Below are 25,701 nucleotides of genomic sequence, written 5' to 3'. Positions count from 1 at the left end.
AAAATCAATCCAATTATTATTCACGATACCTGAGGCGTTCTCTCTAGTATCACATCTCACTGAAACCTGTCCCAAGAGGGAAGTGATTTCTTCTCCAAATATCCTACAGCAATTTTCAATCAGAAATTGTATAAGCAGAGAAACCTGCATGAAAAAGGACAAAAAGAAAGTGCTACTTTTCATGTAGTCTCTAAAGCACATTTCATCCTCATCTTACTAAAAGTGAAAAAGAATCTTGAGAAAAATTCATGTCTGCTTTAAAAATATACAAAACAGTTCCTCCTAAAAAACTATGATACTTTCAAGAGTAGTTTGGGTGTAGAAGTTAATTTTATTTGGTGGACTAAAGTTCCTTGTGGCCTTAGCTCAATGTTAACATTTTTATACTAATGCTACATCTTTAAAGTTAGGGTAACTTGGGGCCCCTGGGTGGTGTAGTGGGTTAATGAGCATCCGACTCTTGATTTTGGCACTGGTCATGATCTCAGGGCCGTGAGGCTGAGCCCCACACTGTGCTCTTCACTCAGCATGAAGTCTGCTTAAGATTCTCTCTCTCCCTCTGTCCCTCTCCCTGTTCTCTTTTAAATACATAAAATTTAAAAAAATAAAATAAAAATAGGCTAACTTAAAAGTATTCTCTCTAGGGCATTTGGGGTAAAGAAATAAAATTGCTTATTAAAATTCAGGAGGTATCATTAGATAAAGACTTATGAAATATATTTCCTATGTAAAAGGCAGTTGTCGTAAGCGTGGGAAGTGGGCATCCTCTGTGGGTTCCCTGTGAAGTAGGGAATACAGTTAGAGAGAAAACTTGCATTTTGCCTCACTAGTCTTTACCTATGCAATTCCTTAGACTCCCTGGAGGAGGTGGGGTTGGAGATAAGATTTTGCGAAGGAGCTCTGTGCCTCCACTGAGATGTATTGGGGTGTATCCTTGGTTTCCTTGCCCCAGCAGCTGAGGCGAAGGAACAGGCAGAGAGTTGGGAGCTGTGGGAACTAATATCCCTAAGCCCCATATTAGCTAGCAGGCTCTAGAAAGGTGTGATTTCAAGTAACCGCTGCCTGAACTACGTATCATCACCACCTCCATTTTTTAGATGAGGAACCTGGATCAACGGAACTAATTTTATCCAAGATTGTACATCTGGCAAGTGGTGGAGCTGAAGAATGATCCTCGGCTTGTCTAAGTCCAAAGTCCTTCTTTTTTATTAAATCATATCATTTTCTTTCTTGTAACTCTAAGGTTTAAGTCAGCCATAGTGTTTTGCCTCCTTGAAGGGAGAAGAGAAGTAACCCAACTGCTATCACTGTTTTGCTCAAGAAAGTACCTTTCTGTAATCTACCAGGATAGGATAAACTCAATACACTCAAATTTCTAAGGAGGTGTATTTAAGTTATTCAAGAAAATGTCTTTCAGAATTAATACCCTGAATTTAAGGTTCAAAATGGGGACTCAGTCCCCCAGGGCATAAAAATGAAAAACTTCATTACCTTTTTTGTAAATTCATTTTCTAGTTCTGGGCTGGAGGAAGTAGGAGGCCAAAGAATGCTTGGAGCAATGCACACGGCCAAATTAAATGCAGTCATCTGATTGGATGAGGAATGCTGCTCAATGTTGTGTAATATCCCAAAAAGATACCTTAGGAGAACAACGTTGGCTCTTGGAAGTTGGTCTAATAGCCTAAAGACAGAAAAATGCACTCTTTAAGAAAGAAATTTCATAAAAAACTTGTGTAGATAAGCAACCCTTGCTTTTCATGGGAAACCATGCAAAGAAAGAACACAGTTCAGATATGCAAGAGTTTCAGTTACTATGGTACATGCAACTTAGGGACTGCCTTACAGAAAGAATGAAAACATGGACTGGGGATTTACTTATTTATTTTGCACACTGTCTTCACAACCCAATGAAGATGAAAAATAACGCAGAAAAATGGCTTGTAAAAAACTGTTGCCTGCCTGAAATATATACCTGAAATTAATGCAATGTGTTTTAACTTAGGCAAATCCTGTAACATTTCAGAATATTCTCAACCAAGCCTCCCTAAAAAGCTTTTTGATGAAATTAAACAATAATTAAATTTTAGTGGTTCTTTCTCAGTAGCAATACAGGAATTCTATCTCTTGGTGAGAACCCAAACCTCAACCATTAAGACTTTTAGGTCCATTCTGAGAGCTTATGTTCTGCTCTATCAGCTTCCAAGGTCGATTTTGTCCCAAACTATTTTTTCTTGCTGGTATCACTTTCATATATAAGTCAAGCTTACAATAGTACATTTCCTACTGTTCCTACTTTGTAATTGATAGGGGATTTTAAAATTATTATTCATTGAAAATTATATGGACTACTGTCCAGAAAAAAATATACGTTGATGTTCATGGTTGTTTCTTTCCAACAAAAGTCTGCAACCTGGGAGGGAAAATAAGGTAACGTGACTCTTGCTGCATAAACAGCACAGAGGCACTTCTTTAGTGTGATGGACTGACACTGAGTAGTTTCATAAGGACAAATTATAAGAGATATTGAAATAAACTAAGAGATTACTGAGTGTATTCAATGGAAAGTAAGGTGCTGTCTAGCATATTCTTCTGGGTTATCTGATTCCATAGAGGCCCTATATCTTTGAGCTATTCTACAACTCTGTAAATTGCAGACTACTGATAGCTCTACATCTAACACTTGTCCATAGACTTGAAAATTCTGTCTGGTGGAGAGACATATGATGCACTTGCTTCCCCTTCATGCTCCAGTAGAAAAAGCCAGTTTTGTGTCTATGTGTAAAATCATTTCAGCATTTCTGAAGCAACTGTGGATGCTGTAGTAGTTTGAAATCTCCTTCAAACTGGTGGTAACATCCAACTGGTTCTCTCATTAATTCAAGATTTAAATAAAAATTTTCGCATTGTTCATTTTATATTTGAATGAGTCTTAATTTTACATTTTTTTTTAAAATCATCCTTTAACAGTTTGTAGGATACACAGTTTTAGACAATGAGCAACAACGCAGAGAAGCTGGCTTCCACCTAATCATAATGGAAGAACAGATAGTATGTGTGACTTGGCTTTGATTTCTGGTGTCTTCAACGGTTGCAATATGTTCTACTGACAAAAGGTGTCTACCAATAGTGTATAGATAATAATTCATATTTGAAAGTTGCTCAAGAAAAAAACTACTAAACAAGCCTATGCAGATAAATGATACTAGGATTCTTGGGTTTTTACAGAACTGGGAGTACTGCCTTTTGTTAATGGACACTTCTTGCCAATTCTCGTATAATGCAGGAAACACTGAATTTGGGTGGTGAGTTCTGCCAGCAATCTCCGTTTGCACGAGAATAGACAATGCATTCTTTGTGACAGGACAGGCTTTTTCCTTGATACTTTTCAATAGTTAAACTGTCTCTCTGCAGTACCCTCCTCCGTATCTCTATCTCTTTTGTAGCCCTGATCCTACTACACCTATAATCCTTGGTTTATCTATCTACTCTACTAATAGTAGACAGTCAGTTCCTGGAGGGGAGGGAATTTTCTTTGTTCGAATTCAGTTGTTGAATGAGATAGACAAAGAGCTGTATGGTTAGTTAAGTATTTATCAAAATTAAGATAATAGATTGTAGATTGAGTCTAGTATTAGTTTAATGAGTTTCAGCTCCTATCAGATTCAGATATACAGGAGGTATACAATGCTCAAGTATTCTATGTTAATAAGATTAGGGAAAAACAATAATAACAATGATGGTAGCTAGCATAAATCTATTTTTAAGTTGGTCTTCATGGATATGGCTTTGAAAGTCATCATTACTTGAATCGACAAGCTTATAAAACTTTTTTTTTTAAGTATTTTTGAGACATGACTAAATTAGAATAATTACCTTTGAATTGTATTTATTTTCTCTTCATCATTTCCTTGATCCATGACACAGACCCAATGATCATAGAGATCTGATGAAAAAATACTTCCTGGAATATTTCGTAGAAAATCCTTTCACAGACGGAAAATAAATATTTTAAGTCATTATTCTCATGCTATATATGTACTGGGGAAATAAGAAAGCAAACATTTCGTTGAAAAGTTAAGTCCTCCTTTTGGAATACATGGAGCTCTGTGCCAACCCTCCGCTGTTGTGCGCACACAGAAACACAGGCTTTGATTTTTTCCTAACAAAAACCAGAGGGAAATTGGAGTCTGGGGTATAGTGGGAAAGATAAGGACAACCTCTTCGGGCTGGAATTTCATTTGTGTATGTTTTAACCAACTAGTACAACATGATAGGATCTGGCAAACCATCCCAAGTCCTTTTTTTCTGCTCTCAAATCACCCGTTCAAAGAAACACACTAAGACATTTGTGAGGTTCCTAATGTGATAGTCAGTCATCTGGTCATTCTACACATAATTGCTCTAATATGCCAGGGACGGTTGAGGGGCTGGGGGCAGAGAAGTGAGTAAAACAAAGTCCCTGTCATTTTGGAACTTTATATTCCAGTGGCATTGGTGAAAACTCCATCCAGAGGTACTCAGAGTTTCTCCTGGCATTCCCCTCATATAATGGGGGTGGGGGAGGAAGCATTCAAAGCTATGTATGTCTGGGCTCTGGGGGTCTGGGACAGCACCCACATGCCTGACACACACTCAACAGTGTGTCCGGTACATTATCCTCTGAGACCCTAGTCTGCTGAGACTGCTGATGGGGCTGGGTGTGGGGAAACCAGACCATATCACAAATAGGATATGATCAAGGGTATTTGATTTTTGTTTATAAAAAGCATAAAAACAAATTAAATTTGGTCCTGGTCCTATATTCATTTGTGATCTAGGCCAACTCTCTGTTGCTTTTGGCTTGGTGGTAACGAGGCCAGGCTTGCAAAGTCTGATCTCTACCTCAGCGACGGTTAGGCAGGAAAAAACTCAATTTCAGGTCTAAGCACTATATCCATGGTCTTGCAAGTTCTTGCTTACAACATGGAGACAGGTGAAAGTCTGCAGTTGCGCAGTTTTAACTCTTGCTGGAGAACCCAGTCAACAAATTTACCTATGTGCCTTACAGACGGCAACACACAACCCATTACTCTTGTGTCCTGTCTCTACCACCACTCGGGAAGCTGTGGCATCTGACTGTTACGCTCTGCTGATTAGCTGTGCATCTTCTCCAGTATGAGCTTCCCCAGGGCAGGGACAGAACCTACCTTCTTCTCTGTACACCTCAATGGCACACAGAGTCCCAGACAAAGTAGACAGAGGTCATTACTGAACTGGTGCTATTTTTTCCATGGCCACACACTGACGAGGAACAAGGTAAGGCCAACTAACTATAACTGAGATTTTTAAGATAACTTAAAACACCTCTTTGTAGTCATGTCACCTGTTACCATAAATTTTTTTTAGAGCAGTTAACAAGTAGGAAGAGATTGCTTCAAAGTCTTTCTCTGTTCTATTATTTCTTCTGTAGAAATGTACCTGGATACTTGTAATTGAGATGTGTCATCACAAAAGTCATCTACTTTTGGGTAAAGCTATTAAATTTTCATAATTCTGAACTAATTTTAGTTGCTGCACCTACTTTAAAAGTCAGATTTAGAAGAGGCAAAATTTGTTATTTCAAAGTGGGGCAATGACAATAGTTCTCTTTTTAAATCTCAGTGGAAAACATACTTATGATCTGTCTTGAAGAAAAACATCATTAAATCTTAAACCTACACTTGAAAGATAATAACTCGTAACATCTCAATGAACTCTCCACAGCTGGAATAACAAGTTACGAAATACAACCACCATCACAGCTGAGAAAGGATGTGAGCTCTGGTTCTGAATTACAATCACCAGCTCACAGCACTCAACTGAAAGCCTCCTCCCCTCCAAGAGCAGAGCCCAGGTCATCAGCGGAACTCCCAAATTAATTTGAGATGAGATTCCTGCAGGATCAAAAATGAACTTTTCCTTAAAGGTCTAATGGATCAAAGTTACAGTGTCTCAAGCAATCTTCTTCCCATAACAGTTTGAAGAGTTAGGCTGGTATTTAAGCAAACCAGCATAAGTAAAAAATTAAAGGAAAACTTAAGTACCACTTCCAGATAGTCTTAAACACAAGAAACAAAACAAACCAAAAGCTCAAAAACTTTTGGCAAAAAGTATCTCCTTTCCTGCAACCACTGGGAAGAAATGAGAGTAACACACAGTTACATGATTACAAAACTTCAATTATTTGGAACCCATTTAACCAGATTTTTCAATCATTTGTCTTTTGATATTTTTGGACCAGTGATATTTCTGCAATTTGAAATATAATTTGACTCTTAGAACCGTTATTTCTCGAGAATAGTCTCAAAAACCTACTATAAAATTTTAAGTGTGGTGCTATGAAGAATAGCATAGTAAAGAAAGTTTTCTAAAATGTAGGTTTTTAACTTTTTAAATTAAGGGATGGGAAAAAGCCCAATTATATGAGGGAAAAAAGGGAAAATTCATCATGCATATATATACTAGACATACATTTGGCTAAGCACACTACATATCTTTCTTGTATTTTTAAGACTGAAGAGTAGTCATCCTTTGCAAAACAGATAAAATGAGCCTAGCCCCAGCTCTCTATTGTTTTTGACTGATACATTATTGCAAAAGTCTACAGCAGGGGTTAAGAGCAGAAGTGGCTCATTTGCCAGGAAACAACTGATTATCTAAGTCATGAAGGAAGATTCTGTAAGCGGCTGAGCAGGAGGAGGGACACGCAAGGGTCATCTCCACCATGTTTTCCTCCACCCCTTGCCCTGGTGCTTTCCAGCTGGGCTGGGAGATGGGAGCCTGAGACCGGTCTGCAGAAGCTATAGCTGGGGTGGTACTGAGTCTAGGTTTTTAAAACATGTGAGGCATCTGCAAGAATGTGGGGAGGAAAACATTTTAGAACAGTTTTAACTCAACTATGGGTGTGAGTTAAGTAACCAAGGGGTAAAGGGTAAGTAAAAACCATAAAAAGTGCCAAATGTGGTTAAGGGTTTTATAAAAGACCCAGATGCTGGAGTCATTCCTACTCTGCTTTTACTTTACAAAGGCACTAGGAGACAGGGGAAGACATGATGATTGTATAAGTGAATGGAATTTTCAGTGGTCTCTGTGAGCAATTTTTTGTTTTTAGTTGTTAGGCAAATGTTTATTATGGTAAACTGTTTCAAAGTTTAATACAAGTTTATTTTTGAAAATTTGCCTTTATTAGGAAGGTAATGAGACTGAATAAGTCATCATAATCAGGATGTTTATTTTGGTAAATATGCGGTGCGTGCTTTGACTATTTTTAATTTAATTTAAAATTTTTTTTTTTTTTTTTTGGTATGAGGTGGCAGAATGAAGATGAGAGTGGTGTGGGATGAAAAAATTTAAAAAGCATTTCTGACATGCCATATCATTGGCAAGGGCTTTTAAAGGCCTATGTTGATTTTGTGAAGTGATTTTTGATTTTTGTTTTTTTAACACTTTTTAGATTCTAAATCCATTATGATTCTTTGCAGCTGGTAAAAATGTTGTAATGAGAGAAACCAGTTTTCTCCTCCCAGAGCTACACTGTGGGGTAGATGAAGGGAGAACCTTTCCTACCTTCAAGACAGATGCTATCACAAAAACAGATTCACAGTCTAGGTGTACTTCAACTCCAGAATTCAGTTTTTCTTTGAGCTCTCTGCAGGATTTCACATTGGCCGACTGTCTGAAGATCCCTTTTGTGAGGGGTCCTTTTTGATTAAGAAAGAAAAGCATATCCTATAAGGAAGCAAAGGAAAAAACCAAAATGGCACTTCACAGATACAAGCAGGGAAGACACACTTGCCCTCTCCGGCCGCCAGAGCCTATGGTGTCCCAGGGGAAGAGCACTGGGGGAGGGGCGGTTACCAGGACTGAAGTCAGTTTGTGTTTTGGTATCTCTAAATCTCTTTCCTCTACTGATTCTTGCTATATCCAACATCTAAAACATTTTACTTTAATGAGACTATCTTTCTTGTTTAAAATCACATTTCTCTGACTGTTTCAAGGTCCCTGTAAACTTGCCTCCCTCCTTCCCTTACTCCTCTTTTCATATTATTCTCTAATGTGGACTCTTTCCTCCAAATATGGAAATATTCTTGCCAGACTCATTCTCCACTTGCTTGTCTTTCTTTTTATGTGACTGCATAACACATTCTACTTCCTGCATTTACTTCATTCTTTGAAAATCAGGCTAAAAAAAAATCACCTCTTCCAGGAAGTTTTCTCCACTGCACTGTGATCAGTCTTTCATTTAGTTTTCTTTCTAGCAAAGAAATGTCCTCTGCTTGTGGTGTAGGAAGGAGAACGGGTGTTGGGGACAAGCAACCCATGTGATCTGAAACCTAGTTATGGCATGTATTTACTCTGTGACTCTGGTAAACTTGAGACTTTTAAAATTTGTAAAGTCGGGATGATGGTAGTGATAAGTGCTCAATGTGCTGTGGAGGGTGAGCACGATGATGGTGAGGCCACTGGGCAGCCCACGTCAGAGCACGATGTAGGTCAAGTCCCGCACGTCCCGTACATCCAGCACAGTGCTTGTGGGATGCGGGGCACTCAGTGAATGCCGCTGAACAGTGATCATTCCATATATCAAGGACATAGTACAGACTCAGTGGTTTCATCTGACCCACTCTATTTATGAAAGGGAACTGAATGCCAGAGGATGTACATGTGTAGACACCTGAAATACATCTAAGACATGTCAGATTTTAAAAAAGTATAAGAATGAGTGGTTTCTGCTGCTAGAATGATTAAAGGAGGCTTACAGAACAACACAGAGTTCTGGAAAGGCCATGAGAGAAACGTGGGGGATAACGGGACTCCAGAGTGGACTCTGCCTACAGAGCCAAACTCTGATTTATCTGAACAGGTTTACGTGGCTCCTTCCTGAAACCAGCAGCCTCCATGATCTCTCCTCTTTATGTCTCCCTTAGGATTCTGCAATAGCTTAATCAGATTATTTTCCTTTGAAGTAACAATAAAATTCTCATCCAAAGCCAAAGCCATGTCTACAGTTTTCCATTTAAGAAGAGATTTCCCTCCCAGGGTTCTCTGTTCCCATTAGTGTCACAGGCCCTAACGAGACTCACCAGGACAGGTTTGGGCAGATTGTCATTTTCACAAATACTTGGCAGAGAGACCCCGAAGAGCTGCCCCGGCACAGGGGATGTTGGCGACACCGGTAAGTTATCCAGGTGAGTGCTGGACCCACGCCAGAAGGCCCAGTTTATGATAGACCTCCTCCTTTTAAATGTCTTCTGACCTGAGTCTAAGGAAGAAGTGAGATTATTAGGAAAACTATTTTAACTCACTTAGTCTTATTTTGACAGTTTCCAACTTATAGGATGTTGTTCATTTCTATGGTTCAATGAGAAAAATGCTTATAGATATCCTTTGTTACTGACAATTTAATCTAAGAAATTGCATGGTAATATTTTATAAATTAAGGAAAAATCAAATATTTGGATTATTCTCTATCCCATTTTTGGAACATCACTGGTTTGTTTACTTGAGTTTTGTCACTGAATTTTCAAAGGCAAAGAAAAGCCTCTCTTTACTGTACCAAGGCAAAAAGGTGTTTCATACTAACACACATATCTTATTTTAAAATGAGACGAGGCATACAAAGAAGTTGAAGATTAAATCAGACCACAATTAAATGGTGAGAAAAAGAAGGAAAGAGGGAGGAAAAGGAGGAGGGAGAAAGAGAAGGGGAAAAAGAAGAGGAAAAGGAAGAGGAGCGAAAAACACCAAGAGTTGTCTTTTATTAGGATGTTCTCTAGAAATAAATAATGCTTTATTACTTTATGTCCCTCTCTATTGCTGAAAACAAAGACAGGAAGCTAATGTTCTACATTTCCACCCCTCATCCTTCTTTCCACTGCAAAGACTTTTTTAAAGGTATCTTTTTGGCTCTGGACTTTAAAAAGCATGTTTAAGGTAGCATGGATGTGTGCAAACATGAGTGAGACTTGTTCTTGCCATGATGAACCTTATAATCTAACGGGGGAAACAGGTCTGGTGACGGTGGGGAGAGAAGCAAGGGAAGGACAAAGTACCCAAGACATTCAGAAGAATGGTAAAGCACATCTACCTATTAAGAGGGAGGGAGCGATCCTGGAGGAACATGCATTTGATCTGGATTCTGAATGAATAAAATTTCAATAGAGCACCTGACATGGTGTCTTGCACCTTGTAAATACTCAGTAAATCATTCTCAAGCAGTAATTGAATTGAGGAGAGATTTAGATGGAAAGGGACAGCATGAACAAAATAGGCAGAAGAAAGGTCGACAGTGAATCATGATTTTGTGAGGTCACAGTGCTCAACAGTTTTGATGTCATCTGTATCTAATTTTAACTTGAAAGTTGATGGATTTGCACAGGATTTGATATATAAAAAGACAGCTCTCTAAAGTTCTTTTGGGCCCATTCACTGCCATCCTCCAACCCCCAGCACATACACACAGATAAGAAATTAAACTCTAAATGAAATTTAAGAATACAATAGCCTACTTAAAGGCACCAAAGAGTGGCTGGTAGAAGGTGGGTACTGGAGGTAAAAGTCTGATACTTGCAAGAGGGAATGGCACAGCAGCAGGGGAAGTTTCCCCTTCTTACAGCTTTTAGTCTGAGGACAGGCTCCAGGGTGGTAGGGTCACTACAGCCTCGGGAAGTTTGCACTCTCGCTGGCTTGAAAAATCTGCAGAATGGAGATGGAGGTAACCACAGCAGCCGGAAAGTGTGTGTGTGTGTGTGTGTGTGTGTGTGTGCACGCGCGCGTGTGTGTGCATGCGTGCGCATGTGCATGTGTGTGTGTAATCCCAGAAAGGAGAAAAGAATGCATATGGGAGCCCCAGATACTGTGTATAAATTTTGCCCGAATCTCTGGCTGGGCCACCAAGCACATGTGTGAGGCAGATTCAAAACGCCCCGTGATTAAGACTAACGGAACTGAGATCGGAGGTGGTATGACATTCAGGTGGTGCCCACACAGGATCAGATGCTATTTTCTCCATTGACAATGTGTGGGACTTAGTCATCCAACTCTGCCGTGTGTCACTGACGGCCCACCATGCTACCGCAGGTGACGATCAGCTGGTCAACAGTCCCCAACAACGGGACACTGAAGGAGATGATCTTTTCAGGGTGGAAATGGTCATCAATGTCAAACGCTAATTTCAAGTAAGAATTTTATAGAAGTGTTTTACACTGTTTGGTTCCAAAGTCCCTTAGCATTTTATTTCCTCAGCATAAACATCTTAAACCAAACACCACGAACACCAAGTTGTGGGGAGACAATCAAATAAATAACATCTTGTCTTCCACCTCTGGCTTCTTTCGAATACAGTGAGTGCCTCGCCAGTGTACGTACATCCAGGTATAAAGCTCTGGGATCAGGAGCTCAGTTAGACTCCTGGTTCAGACACTTATGTGGGCAAGTTACTTCACCTGTTCTGCCAGCTTTAAAGTGAGAGTATGACCTATACCTCAAAGCCTTATTAAGAGGATTAAGAAGGATAATGTATGTTAAAGTATTGCTTTGCAAGGTTGGGGGTCCCAGCAGTCTTCGCTAAAGCTGCAAAGACACCCATCTCCTCCCCACAAAGAGGACCCGCTCCTCAAATCCATTCTCCATTTAGTGAAACATCCTTTGGAAAGTGTGCAGACAGAAAGGAATACCAGACTGCTTAACCAGAGCACTTCCCGCACTGACATTCCCAATCTTTGCCATTTTAAAAAACAGAGAAGGAAACGAAATCCATTCTTAAACCCAGGAGGGAGGTTCCTGTGTTTACCAATGTCAATCTGCAAACGCTCGTTTAATAAGTGTGCTGAGCAGTTGTACTCAGTCTAGTTTCCTTGCATTTAACCTGGTTTCACTGTTTCTAAAACTATCAGATTTATGACTTTTTAGCTTTCACACACTTCTTAGGAAAAATGCCTCATCATAAAGTTATATACCCAGCTATCCTATGAGTGTTGACAGAAGAGCAAGTAGAAATCGAGGCCTGCACTTCATCATAAACACTTTCAGCTGCAGCCATGCCTTTTGTTATGCACAACACTCACGTTTAGAGTTCATGTTCACTCTGGGACCGAGAGAAAAAAAATTTCATTAAAGTTATTTTCTTGCAGAGCTTTCAATGTATAGCTCTTACTTTCTAAATGTCAAAGGCTGATGAAAGAACATGCTATTACTATAAAAAAATAAGGGAGATGTAATTGTAGAGGAAATTAAATTTATATAAATCTAGCTTAACTAAACAATCCTGGCAAGATTCCAGTTAGTGTTTCTTCATGCTTAAATTAGGGATCTGAATGTTAAAAAGTTACAATTCTTAAAAGTTTGTGTTTATAAATTATTTTAGAAAAATAGTTAAAAAATCTTAATTAGAAATTCTAGCACGATGGAACTTGGCATCACGGAAATACAAATCAAAACCACAAGGAGATACCACCTCACATCAGTCAGAATGGCTAAAATCAACAAGACAGGAAACAACTAACGTTGGTGAGGATGTGGAGAAAGGGGAAACCCTCTCCTATACTGTTGGTGGGAATTCAAGCTGGTGCAGCCACTCTGGAAAACAGAATGGAGGTTCCTCAAAAAGTTAAAAATAGAGCTATCCTACAATTCAAATGTAGTGATCCGAAGGGGCACCTGCACCCCAAACTATGGAAAGAGCCCAGATGTCCACTGACAGATGAATGGATAAAGAAGATGTGGTATATATATACCATGGACTATACTCAGCCATAAGCCATATACTTACCACTTATATATTTTTGAAAAGATTTATTTATTTATTTGACAGAAAGAGAGAGAGATCACAAGTAGGCAGAGAGAGAGGGGGGGAAGCAGGCTCCCCGCTGAGCAGAGAGCTCAATGTGGGGCTCAATCCCAGAACCCTGAGATCATGACCTGAGCTGAAGGCAGAGGCTTAACCCACTGAGCCATCCAGGCACCCCTCTTACCACTTATATTAATGTGGATGGAACTGGAAGGTATTACGCAGAGTGAAATAAGTCAATTAGAGAAACAGTTATCATATGGTTTCACTCATATGTGGGATATAAGAAACAACACAGAGGACCACAGGGGAAGGGAAGGAAAACTGAATGGAAGAAATCAGAGAGGGAGACAAACCATGAGAGACTCTTAACCACAGGAAACAAACTGAGCGTCGCTGGAGCGGAGATGGGTGGAGGATGGGGTAACTGGGTGATGGGCATAAAGGAGGGCACGTGATGTGATGAGCACTAGGTGTTATATGCAACTGAACTCTACATCTGAGACTAATAATGTACTATATATTGGCTAATTGAATTTAAATTAAAAAAAAAAAAGTCCTAGCAGGACAGAAATGTAGGAAGATCCTGAACTCTTCTCCTTCCATGGACACACCTAGTCTACAGCTATATATGGAACCACTTCTAAAAAACCCTAAAAACTGGTGGAGCAACACCTTCACACTGGGCCGGCGAGAAGGAAACAACACCAAAGTGGGTAGGAAGGACCGAGACACAATCTCACCATAAAATCCCCCCTGACATGTGATCCACAATTAGGAAGAAATTCAAAACCTGGAGCTTCTCCCTGAGGAGCAATGAGTTTGCAGCCCACATTAAACACCCCAACTTGTAAGACTGGCTGGCACCTGAGAGATGAGTCCCTAAACATATGGTTTTGATGACCACCAGGGTCATCAGCTATGAGACCCAGAGGGTCATGCCAAACTGAGGAATGGTTCTTGAAAGGCCCATATGCAGACTCTTCGACCCCACAGCCCAGTATAGAAGCAGCTCTTTGAAAAGCACCCAGACTTTGTGTGAAAGAGACTCATTTCCTAATTTTAAAGCATTGGTCTGAGGGTTAGAGACCCACTGGGATACTCTCTGGGAGTGGAAGCTTCCTGGTCTCTATCTGCCTTGCTAAAGCTAACAGGTATGTATATTATATACATATATTTTATAATTTTATACACACACACACACACACATTCCCAGCCAGCGGGTGCCATCTTTATGCTCCAGCTGGTGGACACCATCTTCTACACTCTTCCTCTGCCTAACTAAAGCTGGCAGGTACCATATTTTTTTCTTTTTAAATTTTTCTTTTTATTTCCCTTTACCTTCTTCTTTTTTCTTTCTTTTCTTATTTTTCCTTTTCCTTTTCTTCCATCTTTTTGGGCAAGTGCCATCTGTGCACTCCCCCTCTGCCTTGCTCCAACCAGTGGATACTATCTGCTCTCCTTCTGCTTGCTCAAGGGCTAGCATCTCCCAGAGATACCCACTTCTGGTGAACAGTCTTTGTGGCTGTCATGCTGGGGATGCCCAGTGATTGCGTGGTACTAGAGGCCAAGGGGGACCTGCAATTCTGGGTCCCATGAAATTATAATAGGCAGAGACAGTTCTTGGCAAACTACCACACCCTGGGCACTGCAGGCAGCTAACTGAAACACACCCCCATGATTTCTGTGAAAGAGACCTACTTGCCAGTCCTGGAAATTCAACTTTAGGGGCTGGCTTCAGATTTGGCACACATCTAGAGGCTATGAAGGTATTCTCAAGGAACATAGGATAAGAGACACCATCTCTGCACTTCCCCTCTGCTTCCCTGCAGGTCACCACTATCTCCCTGAAAGAAGCTTATACATGCATTTGGAGCCCTGACTTTTGCTACTGCTGCCTAGGGGACACCTTCAGATGGCCTAGCTCTAGGGACCAGCAGGGTGTATGCCTGTGGTCCCACAGCACTGTATATATTTGCATTCTTTAAAAGCTGCTGCCTGGGGATCTGGTTTCCAATCAGCTTAAATCTGGGTGCTGAATGAGATCCTTCTTTTTGGAACACTGACTGGTCTTGGCATACCCTTGATTACTGGGAGACATTAACGATAACAATGAAATAAGCTTCTTGGACAATCACAGAGGTTTGAGAGACAACCAACAACCAGGGCAGGGGTGAATGTTAAGGTTCATCTCCTACACAATGTCAACCCTTCAAAACTGGGACAGGTAACTATTTCATTTAACGTATAGAAACTTGTACAGAGAATTAAGCAAAATGAAGAAACACAGCAATATATTAAAAACAAAGGAAAAGATAAAACCTCAAAAAAAAAACCTTAATGAAGTGGAGATAAGTAATGATAAAGAGTTTGGGGTGCCTGGGTGGCTCAGTGGGTTAAGCCTCTGCCTTCGGCTCAGGTCATGATCTCGGGGTCCTGGGATTGAGCCCCGCATCAGGCTCTCTGCTTGGCAGGAAGCCTGCTTCCTCCTCTCTCTCTCTCTCTGCCTGCCTCTCTGCCTACTTGTAATCTCTGTCTGTCAAATAAATAAATAAAATCTTAAAAAAAAAGTAATGATAAAGAGTTCAAAGTAATGGTCATTAAGATGCTCACTGAACTCAGGAAAACAATGGATAAATGCAGAACTTCAAAAAAGAGACAGAAAATACAAGAAAGTTCTAAGCAGAAATCACAGAGGTGGAGAGTATAGAAAGTCAACCAAAAAAACCACAAAAAACCCAAAACAAACAAAAAAACACTACACACAGTAGAAGAGGTCAAAAGCAGAATAGAGGAAGTAGAAGAAAGGATGAGTGAACCTGAAAACCAGGTGGAGGAACTCACCTGATCTGAGCAGCAAAAAGAAACAGGAACAAAAAAAGAGTAAAGACAGTTAAAGGGAGTTATGGGACAATATCAAGATGACCAAAATTTGCAATTTACGATTCCCAAAAGGAGAAGAAAGAGAGAAAAAGGCAGAAAACTTTTGTGAAGAAATAATGGCTGAAAACTTCCCTGAGCTGTGGAAAGAAAGAGATATCCAGATCCAGGAATCCCAGAGAGTTCCAAATAAGATGAATCCAAACAATCCCATACAAAGACATATTATAATTAAAATGCAAAATGCTGTAAGTTAAAGACGGGGTGGGGGGAATCTTAAAAGCATCAAGAGAAAAACCACTTGCTACATAAAGGGAATCCCCTTAAAACCATTTGATTTTTCAGCAGAGATTCTGCAGCCTAGAAGGAGTAGCATGATACATTTGAAATGTTGAAAGAAAAAAATTTCTAAGGAAGAAGAAGAATACACTACATAGCAAAGTTATCATTCAAAATTAAAGAAGAGATAAAGAGTTTCCCAGAAAAGCAAGAGCTAAAGGAGTTGATCACTACTAAGCCAGCCTTACAAGAAATGTTAAAGGAAATTCTTCAAGCTGAAAAGAAAGGGCACTAATTAGTGATAACTAATTAGTAACATAGAAAAATATAACTCTCAGTGGTAATGGCAAACAAATAATAAGATAGTGGATTAATCACTTATAAAGCTAATATGAAGGTTAAAAGACAAAAGTAGTAAGAATGACCAACTGCAATAATTAGTTAAGCGTTACACATGATAAAAAGATGTAAAATGTCACAACAAAAACATAAAACACAGTAGGGGTAGAGTAAAAATGTAGAGCTTCAGAAAGTATCCAAACTTATATCAACTTAAACTAGAATGTTATAAATTTGTTCTTTGTAAGCCTCGTGATAACCACCCTACAAAAATCCAGAGTAGGTACACAAAAGATAAATGAGAAAGGAATTGAAGCATGCCACTAAAGAAAATCATCAAACCACAAAGGAAGAGAGCCTGAAAAGAAGAAAGGAACAGAGGAAATAAAAAACAGCCAGAAAAAAATAAAATGGCAAGAAGCACATAGATCAATTATTACTTTAAATGCAAATGGACTAAAAGTTCCAATTAGAGTAGAAAACATAGAGTGGCTGAATGGATTAAAAAAAAATTCACGAGTCATCCATTTGTGACATCTAAGAGACTCACTTCAGACTTAAGGGCAAACACAGATGAAAATGAAGGGACAGAAAAAGATATTCCATGCAAATGGAAACCAAACGAGAGCTGAAGAAGCTATACTTATATCACGTTGGACAAAATAGATTATAAAACAAAGTCTGTAATAAGTGGCAAAGAAGGGTATCACGTAATGATAAAGAGGTCAATCCACAAAAGGATGTAACACTTGTAGATATTTATATACCCCAAACAGGAGCATATAAATATATAAAGAAAATATTAACAGACCTAAAGGAATGAAGTAGATGGCAATATACTAACAGTAGGGGACTTTGATACCCCACTTAAATCAATGGACAGATCATCCAGACCAAAAATCAATAAGGAAATACTGGCCTTAAATAACATGGTAGACTAGAGGGGCTTAACATATACAGAGCACTCCATCCAAACAGAACAGCATAAGCACATTCTTCTCAAGTGCAAATGAAAAAATTCTCTAGGAGAGATCTTATATTAGGCCACAAAAGTGGTCTTAACAAATTTAAAAAGGTGAAGTCATACCAAGCATGTTTTCTGACCATGATGGAATGAAACTAGAAATCAATTACAAAAAGAAAACTGGAAAATTAATAAATATGTGGAGATTAAACAACCAGTGAAAAACTAATAGGACAAAAATTTTTAAAATAAAAATAAAAAATACCTTGAGACAAATAAAAATGCAAATACAACATACCAAAACTTACAGGACATAGCAGAACCAGTTCTAAGATGCAAGTTCATAGAAATAAATGCCTATCCAAGAAATAGGACAAATCTAAAGTAAACCACCTAACTTTACACTTCAAGGAACTAGAAAAAGAATAAACCAAGCCCAAAGTTAGTGGAAGGAAGGAAATAACAAAGATCAGAGGAGCAGTAAAGGAAACAGAGACTAAAGTGACTAGAGAAAAATCAATGAAACCAAGAGCTGCTTCTTTGAAAAGATAAAGAAAATTGGCAAATCTTAAGCTAGCTCACCAAGAAAAAGAGAAGGCTCAAATAAATAAAATCAGAAAGGAAAGAGGAGACATTACAGCTGATACTACAGAAATACAGAATATAATAAGAGATTTCCAGAAATAATTATACACCAACAAATTGGACAACCTAGAAGAAATGGATAACTCCCTAAAAACATACAACCTTACAAACCTGAAAAATGGAAGAAATAGAAAATCTAAACAGACCAATTACAAGCAAGGAGATTGAATCTGTAATTAATATCCTCCCTACAAACAAAAGTCCAGGACCAAATGGCTTAACTGGGAAATTCTACCAAATATGCAAAGAGGAATTAATACAAATCTTTCTCTAAGTCTTCCAAAAGATAGGAGGAAGGAACACTATCAAATTCATTTTAAAAGGCCAGCACTGGGCTCCTGGGTGGCTCAGTTGGTTAAACGACTGGCTTAGACTCAGGTCATGATCCTGGAGTCCCAGGACTGAGTTCCGCATCGGGCTCCCTGCTTAATGGGGAGTCTGCTTCTCCTTCTGACCCTACCCCTTCTTGTGCTCTGTCTCACTATCTCTCTCTTTCAAATAAATAAAAAAATAATAAAAATAAAAGGCCAGCACTACCCTGATATCAAAACCAGATAAAAGACACAAGAAAGAAAATTACAGGCCAATATTCCTAATGAACAGAGATGCAAAAATCTCACAAATATATTAGCAAACCAAATTCAACAATATATCAGAAGGATCACACACACGTTCAATTTCTTCCAGGGATCCAAGGATGGTTCATCATTGGCAAATCAATCAATGTGATACACCACATTCCCAAAATGAAGGATAAAAATCATATGATCATTTCAATAGACACAGAAAAAGCATTTGACAAAATTCCACATCTGAAGGAAGCAAACTATGCTCCATGGGCCAAATCTGGCCTGCCACCTCTCTTTGGATAGTCTAGAAAGTTTTTATGTTTTTTAAAGGTTGAAAAGAATCAAAAGAAGAATATTCAGCGACACATGAAAATTACATGAAATTCAAATTTGACCACTACCTCTAACAGTCTTGCTGGAACACAACTACATTCATTCGCTTATGCAGTACTGTCCATGGCTGCTTCCACTTCATGCTCCATGGCAGAGCGGAGCAGTCCTGACAACGACCATCAGTGGTGCTCTCACTGCTTTGCATTGCCGCTCAATACAGCAAACTACAGTGACAGATTTATATCTGGATAGTGTTCTGAGTGCCTTGTATATCCTGATACTGTAAAATATTAATGTTTTATTACCTGTCATGTCTAGTGTTGAGCTTTTAAGGACAGAGCAGTGTGGATGACTTTGTTGTTGTAATAAATGGCAGAGCATTGTGTTAATCATGCAATAATATGACAACTGTGCTACAAGAATACAATATATGCTGACATCATCATACTAAGAACTCATCACAATAGTCCCAACTCAGAAGAAAGTACTGATTATAAGAATTCAGAATATTTAAAATGGAGCATTTCAGCACTACGGAATTTCTCCCCCTCCCCCAAAAGAACAACAAGAAACCCCCAAAAAACAAACAAACAAAAATGAGGTTCCAATAAAAGTCAGTTTCTGAGTGGCTAATTATTAGTAATGCAAGGAAAGCCATTTACCAATGGGGAATAGCTTATTTTGTGTGCTTGCAATAGATGAAGAGATGTGTACAGAAAAACTAGACTTAAGACTATTAGCCTTCTGGGACACCTGGGTGGCTCAGTCAGTTAAGCATCTGACTCCTGGTTTTGACTCTGGTTTTGTGGGACTGAGCCCCACATCTGGCTCCACACTCAGCGGGAAGTCTGCTTGAAGATTCTGACCCTCTATCCCTCCCCCCACTTGTGCATGTGCACACACTCTCTAATAAAGAAATAAATCTTAAAAAAAAAAAAAAAAGACTATTAGCCTTATGGTGAGAACTGCTGCTTGAATAGTTGAGCACATTCCCAGTAATATCAATAGGAAACTAAAAAAACCAAGATACTATTTCAAGCCACTATCCTTGGTTCTTGATGAGTTGGCAGATGTTACCAATACATACTACTCAGTTGTTTATTCAAGAAGTCAGTGCTTCATTAGAAGTGACTGAGGTATTAGCCTTGACTAGTCTGCATGGAACAACTATAGGTGAGAATAATTTAAAAAAATTGGAGAAACTGTAATACTTCAGTATAGCCTGAAGTGGAATCTGCTATGGTAGTCAAAGTGTGTGGAGCGGAAAAGGATGTAATTTAACAAATGTACAAAGCCTGTGAAAATGTAGTGTTTAATGCTTATGGTTTTTCACTGTATTATTCATCAGTGGTACCATGCAGGAAATATTTGCATCTATCAGGTGTTACTGGATCAGTAGTGTCCAGGTAAACTTCATTCACTCTCCTGGACTTACGCGCTGCCAATTCTGTGAATTTCTTTCAGAAACAGAAGCTGAAGAGCCTGACCTGTATTATCACATGGCAGCTCAGTGACTAAAGAGGGGTAAAGTTTTATAGTGATCTTTGAACTCAGGGCTGAGATTGAAATTTTTATGAATGAGAAGAATTTTCTTTGTGGTGAATGGCTTTGGAAATTAGTTTTTACTGCAAATTTGGGATGTTTCTTAATGAATTCAACCTAAATTACAAGGCAAAAAAAATGCTTACATAAAAAAACTTTTGAAAGGTACATTTTGAAACAACTGACATTTAATCACAAGAAACGTTGAACTATTTTTACAGTTCTCATGCTGTCAAAAGTAAAAGAAGCAAGATTTCCATTCTTACACAAATTTGTAGCAGTTATTTTCTGAGATCAAACTATAGTTCCAGTGGTATTTTACCACTAAGGCGGCCACAGACCTGCAACCCCACTCCCATTACCCGCATGATACATTTCCTATTTCCTATACAGTCTCACTTTCAGACTGAGGGATTAAAGCTCAAACTTGGGTTAGGGTAAACAATAGTCCTCTTATGTTCAATATCATTTTTATCATTCTAGAGTCTTTATTAGGGAGTACATAAAAGAGATAGCTATATTCACAGAGAATTCGGATTAGATTAGTAGACCAAGGAGAGATTTCTGTGGAAATCATCTTAATTTTCCCAGACTTATCCATTCTAAGATCCATGCAAGGCATCACAGTGTCCAGACACCGGATATGGACAGGCTCCTGCTTACAATGTGACCACTGAGGGGAACACACAGTGCAATGTATCACAGCACAAAGAAGGCATTAAAACACCTGCAGCATGGCCCAGCGCCTTGGACGTTGCAGTGAGCACAGGTTAAAGGGGAAGGAAGGGGAAAAAAGGAGAAACAGACGGTACTACTACTCACTGCTGACTCCAAGTCAGTCATGTCTACTGCTCATTTAGAAAATTATCTTCTAAAACTCCATTTTTTCCTTCAAAACACTCAGCAAATTAAAAAGAAGAAAAGACCTTATCTGGCTAAAGGTTGGGGGCTATGCATTTGTACTAACTTTGTTCCCAAGAATAAAACTTGTTGTTCAAACAGTCTCCACAAAGGAGGAGAAGCCACTCACCACTGAGCTGCTGGGCCATGGCCAGGCGGCTGGGCCGCAGAGTGAACTGGCACTGTGTCTCCCGGGGGAGCTGCTCCATGAGGAGGGACTCCTGGAGGTTGGAAGGCGTGCCAGAGTCCTTCGATCCCTGTGTCAGGAGCAGAGTGTCTCGAAGATGGCTCATTTTAATTCCATAGGGATATTCATGCCCTACACAGAGAAAAATCTAAATGTAGACGTTAGGCTGACCAGCCCCACGAGCATGTGAGCTACATACGAGAATGCACTGTCGTTTGCTCCTGGGACTTTGGGAGTGAAGAGGTCTCCGTGATCACTGCGTGCTCCCACACTTGGAGACCCTGCACGATGCAGGTGGCCCCTTCAATGTAGTTTTAAGCAGGTGATGGTTGGGGGCGGGGAGTCAGAAAAAAGCAAAAGGAAAAAAAATCTTTAAAGAGCATCTTTGGAATGCACAGATTCGTCTATGAGCTGCAGGATGTTGACTTTTCCTATGTTTGCATCCAGGACTCTCTAAGGTACTCTAGTCCTCTTTTGACACTAACTATATCTGTAAATCTTCAGCAAGTCCTTGACATCTCTCACGGTTTAAAACATTGACTCTACTCATCACACAGTGATAAAGATCAAGTAAGTGAACTTTATAATAAAATTTAAATAATAAGGGCAAAGAACCATGTATTTCAAGCATCACTATTCAACACAAGATGTCTGTCTGAAAAAGACATTTCATTACTTCTTATTAGTTAGGTCATCAGAGTTACTCCAAAGAATCAGGACTAGTTTGATTCATGCTTCCTTCCCACTGCTGCCCTTTGAAGGTGGTGTTCACAGGCAATAATCAGAAGGAAGACTGTAGCAGGGCACGTGAAACACAGAAACAGGATTCAAAAAGTAATCTACAAACTAGAACTAAACCCAAGACGTCTGGCCGCAACATGACTTTTTGCTCTTTAATATTTTCAGCGATTGCGTTTTCTTAACTTAAACCTTCAAGTATTCTTGTGCTGTAGGTCTGCCTTTTTTTTTCTTTTAAGTACAGAGAATAAGTTCTGTTCTACTCCTCATCTATCACTGAATGTAACCCTGTGAACTATTCCTTTCCTTTTCCATCTAGCACAGGTACACAAAATCAACATTCCAATAATATCGAGCATTACAGCTGTTCCCAGGGATTAAGCCCCCCCCCCAAAAAAAGCTTGTAGCTAAACTAGAGTTGAAGTTTCCAAGGCACACTACTGAAATACACAATGGACAACTGCTGCTAAATCATGTCCCATGATTATTCTCTTTTTTTAGTGAGTTATCAATGAAGCTTGAAGCTGTTTAAAGCCCAAAAGCTGACATCTAAATGGTTTTAATTAATATATTTTATGAAAACAATTATTTTAAGTATTTATTTGATTTTCTTCACAACTTGGTTACTCAGTGATTTTTATGGACATTTAAAAAGAATCTAGAAATGCAGTGAATTTTGGCCTCAGCTATGTACATGACAGCTTACTTTAAGTTGAGAATGCATATTTTACAGAAAGGTTTGGTTTTAGATTATGCAGATCACTTGAAACACCCTGAATTACAAAGTAATGCTCTCCCAGGTAAATGAAAGGATTACATGAGATAATGCATATGATATGCTTTGCACAATATGTGGCAGATAGCGAGCATTTAAAGATTATTAGCAGAAATCATCCTCTTCATCATTATTACTGTCATTATCTCAAGATCTGCTACAGATACTGTCCTTTATTTCAATTGCTCTATTTCTGTTAACCACATGGAGTGACCTTACTGATCAAGAAGTATTTTTTAGCTGAATAATTTAAACAAGGTGAGATGTAATCTATTAACCAATTAATTCCTCAGAACAAATGCTGGAAAATCCGTCTAGAGAAATAGCAAAGTCGAGAAATAGTAACCAGTGGATAAGTCAGTGAATATTTTTAGGACTCTAAATGGGTTAATCTCATTGTCATTATGATGCCCAGGGCAGGTTTTGAACAGCACTGATCAATTAAGAGGCATGACTGGAGTATAGAAAGTCTTCCCCAAAGGCAATGTCATAGGGAGGAAAGGGAATAGGAAATTCAAGAATTGAATGTGAAAAATAAATGTATAGGGAAAAGGAATACCAATACATATTGGTTTCTTATAGAAAAAAAAATTTAAAAAGATTTGCAAAATAGCAGTTTATAAAGTGAAAAAATAGAGAGAGAAATTTACATTTCTCTTTTCAACTAACTATACTGTTAGCTGTTTGCGTGAAGAGACAGCACTTGCCTAGCACTTGGGAAATGGCTGTTAGGTATGTATCAAATGAATAAACAGATATATGAGATTTAATATTTGATGGTGCTTAACATTTAGGACCACCTGACCAACTCTCTGAGACATTTAGAATCATAATCTCATCTTAGATTTTTGAAGAAACTTACCAATAAGTGGGTACGGCGCTTCTTCTCGGCCAGAATTGACCCATAACTGGTAATCTCTCTCAGAGCCCTTGGGGATAAAAGAAGTAATGATAATTCTTTCATGTTTGGTAATGAAATAAGTACACTTTTGGGGGCCATATTTATGTTTTGAAAAAAAGTGGGGTTGCTGTAAATGCTATTCAGGTTCATGGGGGTGGATACAGTTTCTGAAGATGGCAATGTTAATTGCTACACCCTATCTTCCCCTGTCTCATCCCTAGCAGAGGACTCAGGACTTCTGCCCCTTTTCCCTAGTGATGACAAGGGGTCCACAGACCACAATGGAAGCAGGCCCTCGCAGTTATGGGTAGCCCACAGAACGTAAAATTATAGACCTCTTTACAAAGCAAAAAGAAATGTTCTGGTTTTCTAAAAGGTTAATCTCTTCTTTGGAGTCCTGACTTCTGCTGTGTCTCTGGACTTCTCAGAGAATACAGGACTTAATCTCCAGCAAGCCCTTGCAAAGACATCCTTGTTATTCAGAAAGCCAAAACCCTGCTGTGCCTGAGATGAAAAACTAAAATCTCAAAGGCTGATTATTAGTTCAGCTATTTCTGAGCAGAAGGGGAATGACCAAGAGGCTCTGAGGAGATAGGTAGCTGGCACAGTCTACACTGATTTTATTTTGGGCAAGTCCAGCCCTGGGAACAGAAAGGACAAGAATTCTGTCTAGAGAATAGGCCCAGTCATAGAAAACAATGAAATTGTTCACTAGCAGAATTATAGTCCAGCAGTACTAAAAAATCTTACTTGGAAGACATAATACTAAATTATGTAGACTTTGCTGTATCCTTTAGGAGAGGATAGAGTAAACATGTTTTAAGTGAGACTAGAAGAGATTGGTAATATTCAATATTCTTGCCTTTATTTTTTGATTAAAAATCATGGTCCTGATCTTATCATGGAAGGTCCCGGCTGTGGAGAACAGCCTCTGGCCCCCTCCTGTGCTCTGTCACTTCCTGTCCCTGTCCTCTAATCATAAAATTTTATTGCAAATAGGGAGAACAAGCAATCTAATGAAAATCCTTTTTTTCTGGTAGTATGTGAAAACATTGTAATAGTCCTTTAGAATAGAAGAGTATAACCAAATAGCCTCAATTCTTAATTATAATGAATAGAAATATTTTTGGTCTCAGGAGATGGATCACTTTTTTCAAAGGAAAAGCATAAATAAAATAAGTCATGTCATTAATTAGTTTCCTTTCCTTTCCCTTAAACTACTCACTTTCTTCCCAGTGTATATAAATCTAATCCTATCTTACATCTTTACAACCTTTACCAAAAGAAATCAGATTTCTAAAAAAAAAAAAAAAAAAAAAAAAAAATCAGATTTCTTACCCTAAAGTTTGATTTCTCTGAGTGCTTAAGGGCTTATGATAGTACCGTGTCTGAGTAAATACAAATGTAACTTATCAAACTATGGCATACCCAAAACATGTGACATGTTACATCATAGTAATACTGTGCTTTCATATTTAGAGAGAATCTGACTCAAGAAATGGCATTACTCAAGTGCTTCCTTTAGTTTCCAACCTTCTGAAAGTTATTTCTTTTAATATAAGACCCACTGTGTGGTGCTTATCTACTGATAAGGGGGAGATGAGAACTTTCCAGTGTTCTCCCTACCTCATCCTCAAACACACCAATCTTCTCCATTAATACAATTTCAAAAACTTACCTTGGCCCCAAAACCAGAAAGAAGCAGAAGCTAAATGCAAAACAGGGGAACAGGTGGTATGCACACTAAAGCTCTTTAACCTCACAATTTAACTCAAAGCTTGTTTTTTAATATACCAATTCATTAGAGGTACCAGCCATCTCACCTTCTGGATCTACAGCCAGTG

The 25,701-nt window shown here is 38.9% G+C and overlaps 1 protein-coding gene across 1 annotated transcript in view; it reads right to left on the bottom strand.

Moving 5' to 3' along the window:
- ARHGAP20 (Rho GTPase activating protein 20) overlaps positions 1-25,701 on the bottom strand; it is a 122,193-nt gene that overhangs the window by 5,182 nt on the left and 91,310 nt on the right. Inside the window, exons 8-14 of the mRNA XM_080816178.1 lie at positions 23,819-23,885; positions 21,387-21,575; positions 9,102-9,280; positions 7,585-7,746; positions 3,874-3,983; positions 1,492-1,681; positions 30-144 (exon numbers count right to left, since the gene is read on the bottom strand). Coding sequence (XP_080672304.1) covers positions 30-144; positions 1,492-1,681; positions 3,874-3,983; positions 7,585-7,746; positions 9,102-9,280; positions 21,387-21,575; positions 23,819-23,885 — 1,012 coding nt within the window. The remainder of the gene's footprint in view (positions 1-29; positions 145-1,491; positions 1,682-3,873; positions 3,984-7,584; positions 7,747-9,101; positions 9,281-21,386; positions 21,576-23,818; positions 23,886-25,701) is intronic.

This window comes from Martes martes (genome assembly GCF_963455335.1).
Source record: "Martes martes genome assembly, chromosome: 10".
Taxonomy (NCBI): domain Eukaryota; kingdom Metazoa; phylum Chordata; class Mammalia; order Carnivora; family Mustelidae; genus Martes; species Martes martes.
The sequence above is the reverse complement of the archived record's forward strand: the minus strand, read 5'-3'. Positions and strand labels throughout refer to the sequence as shown.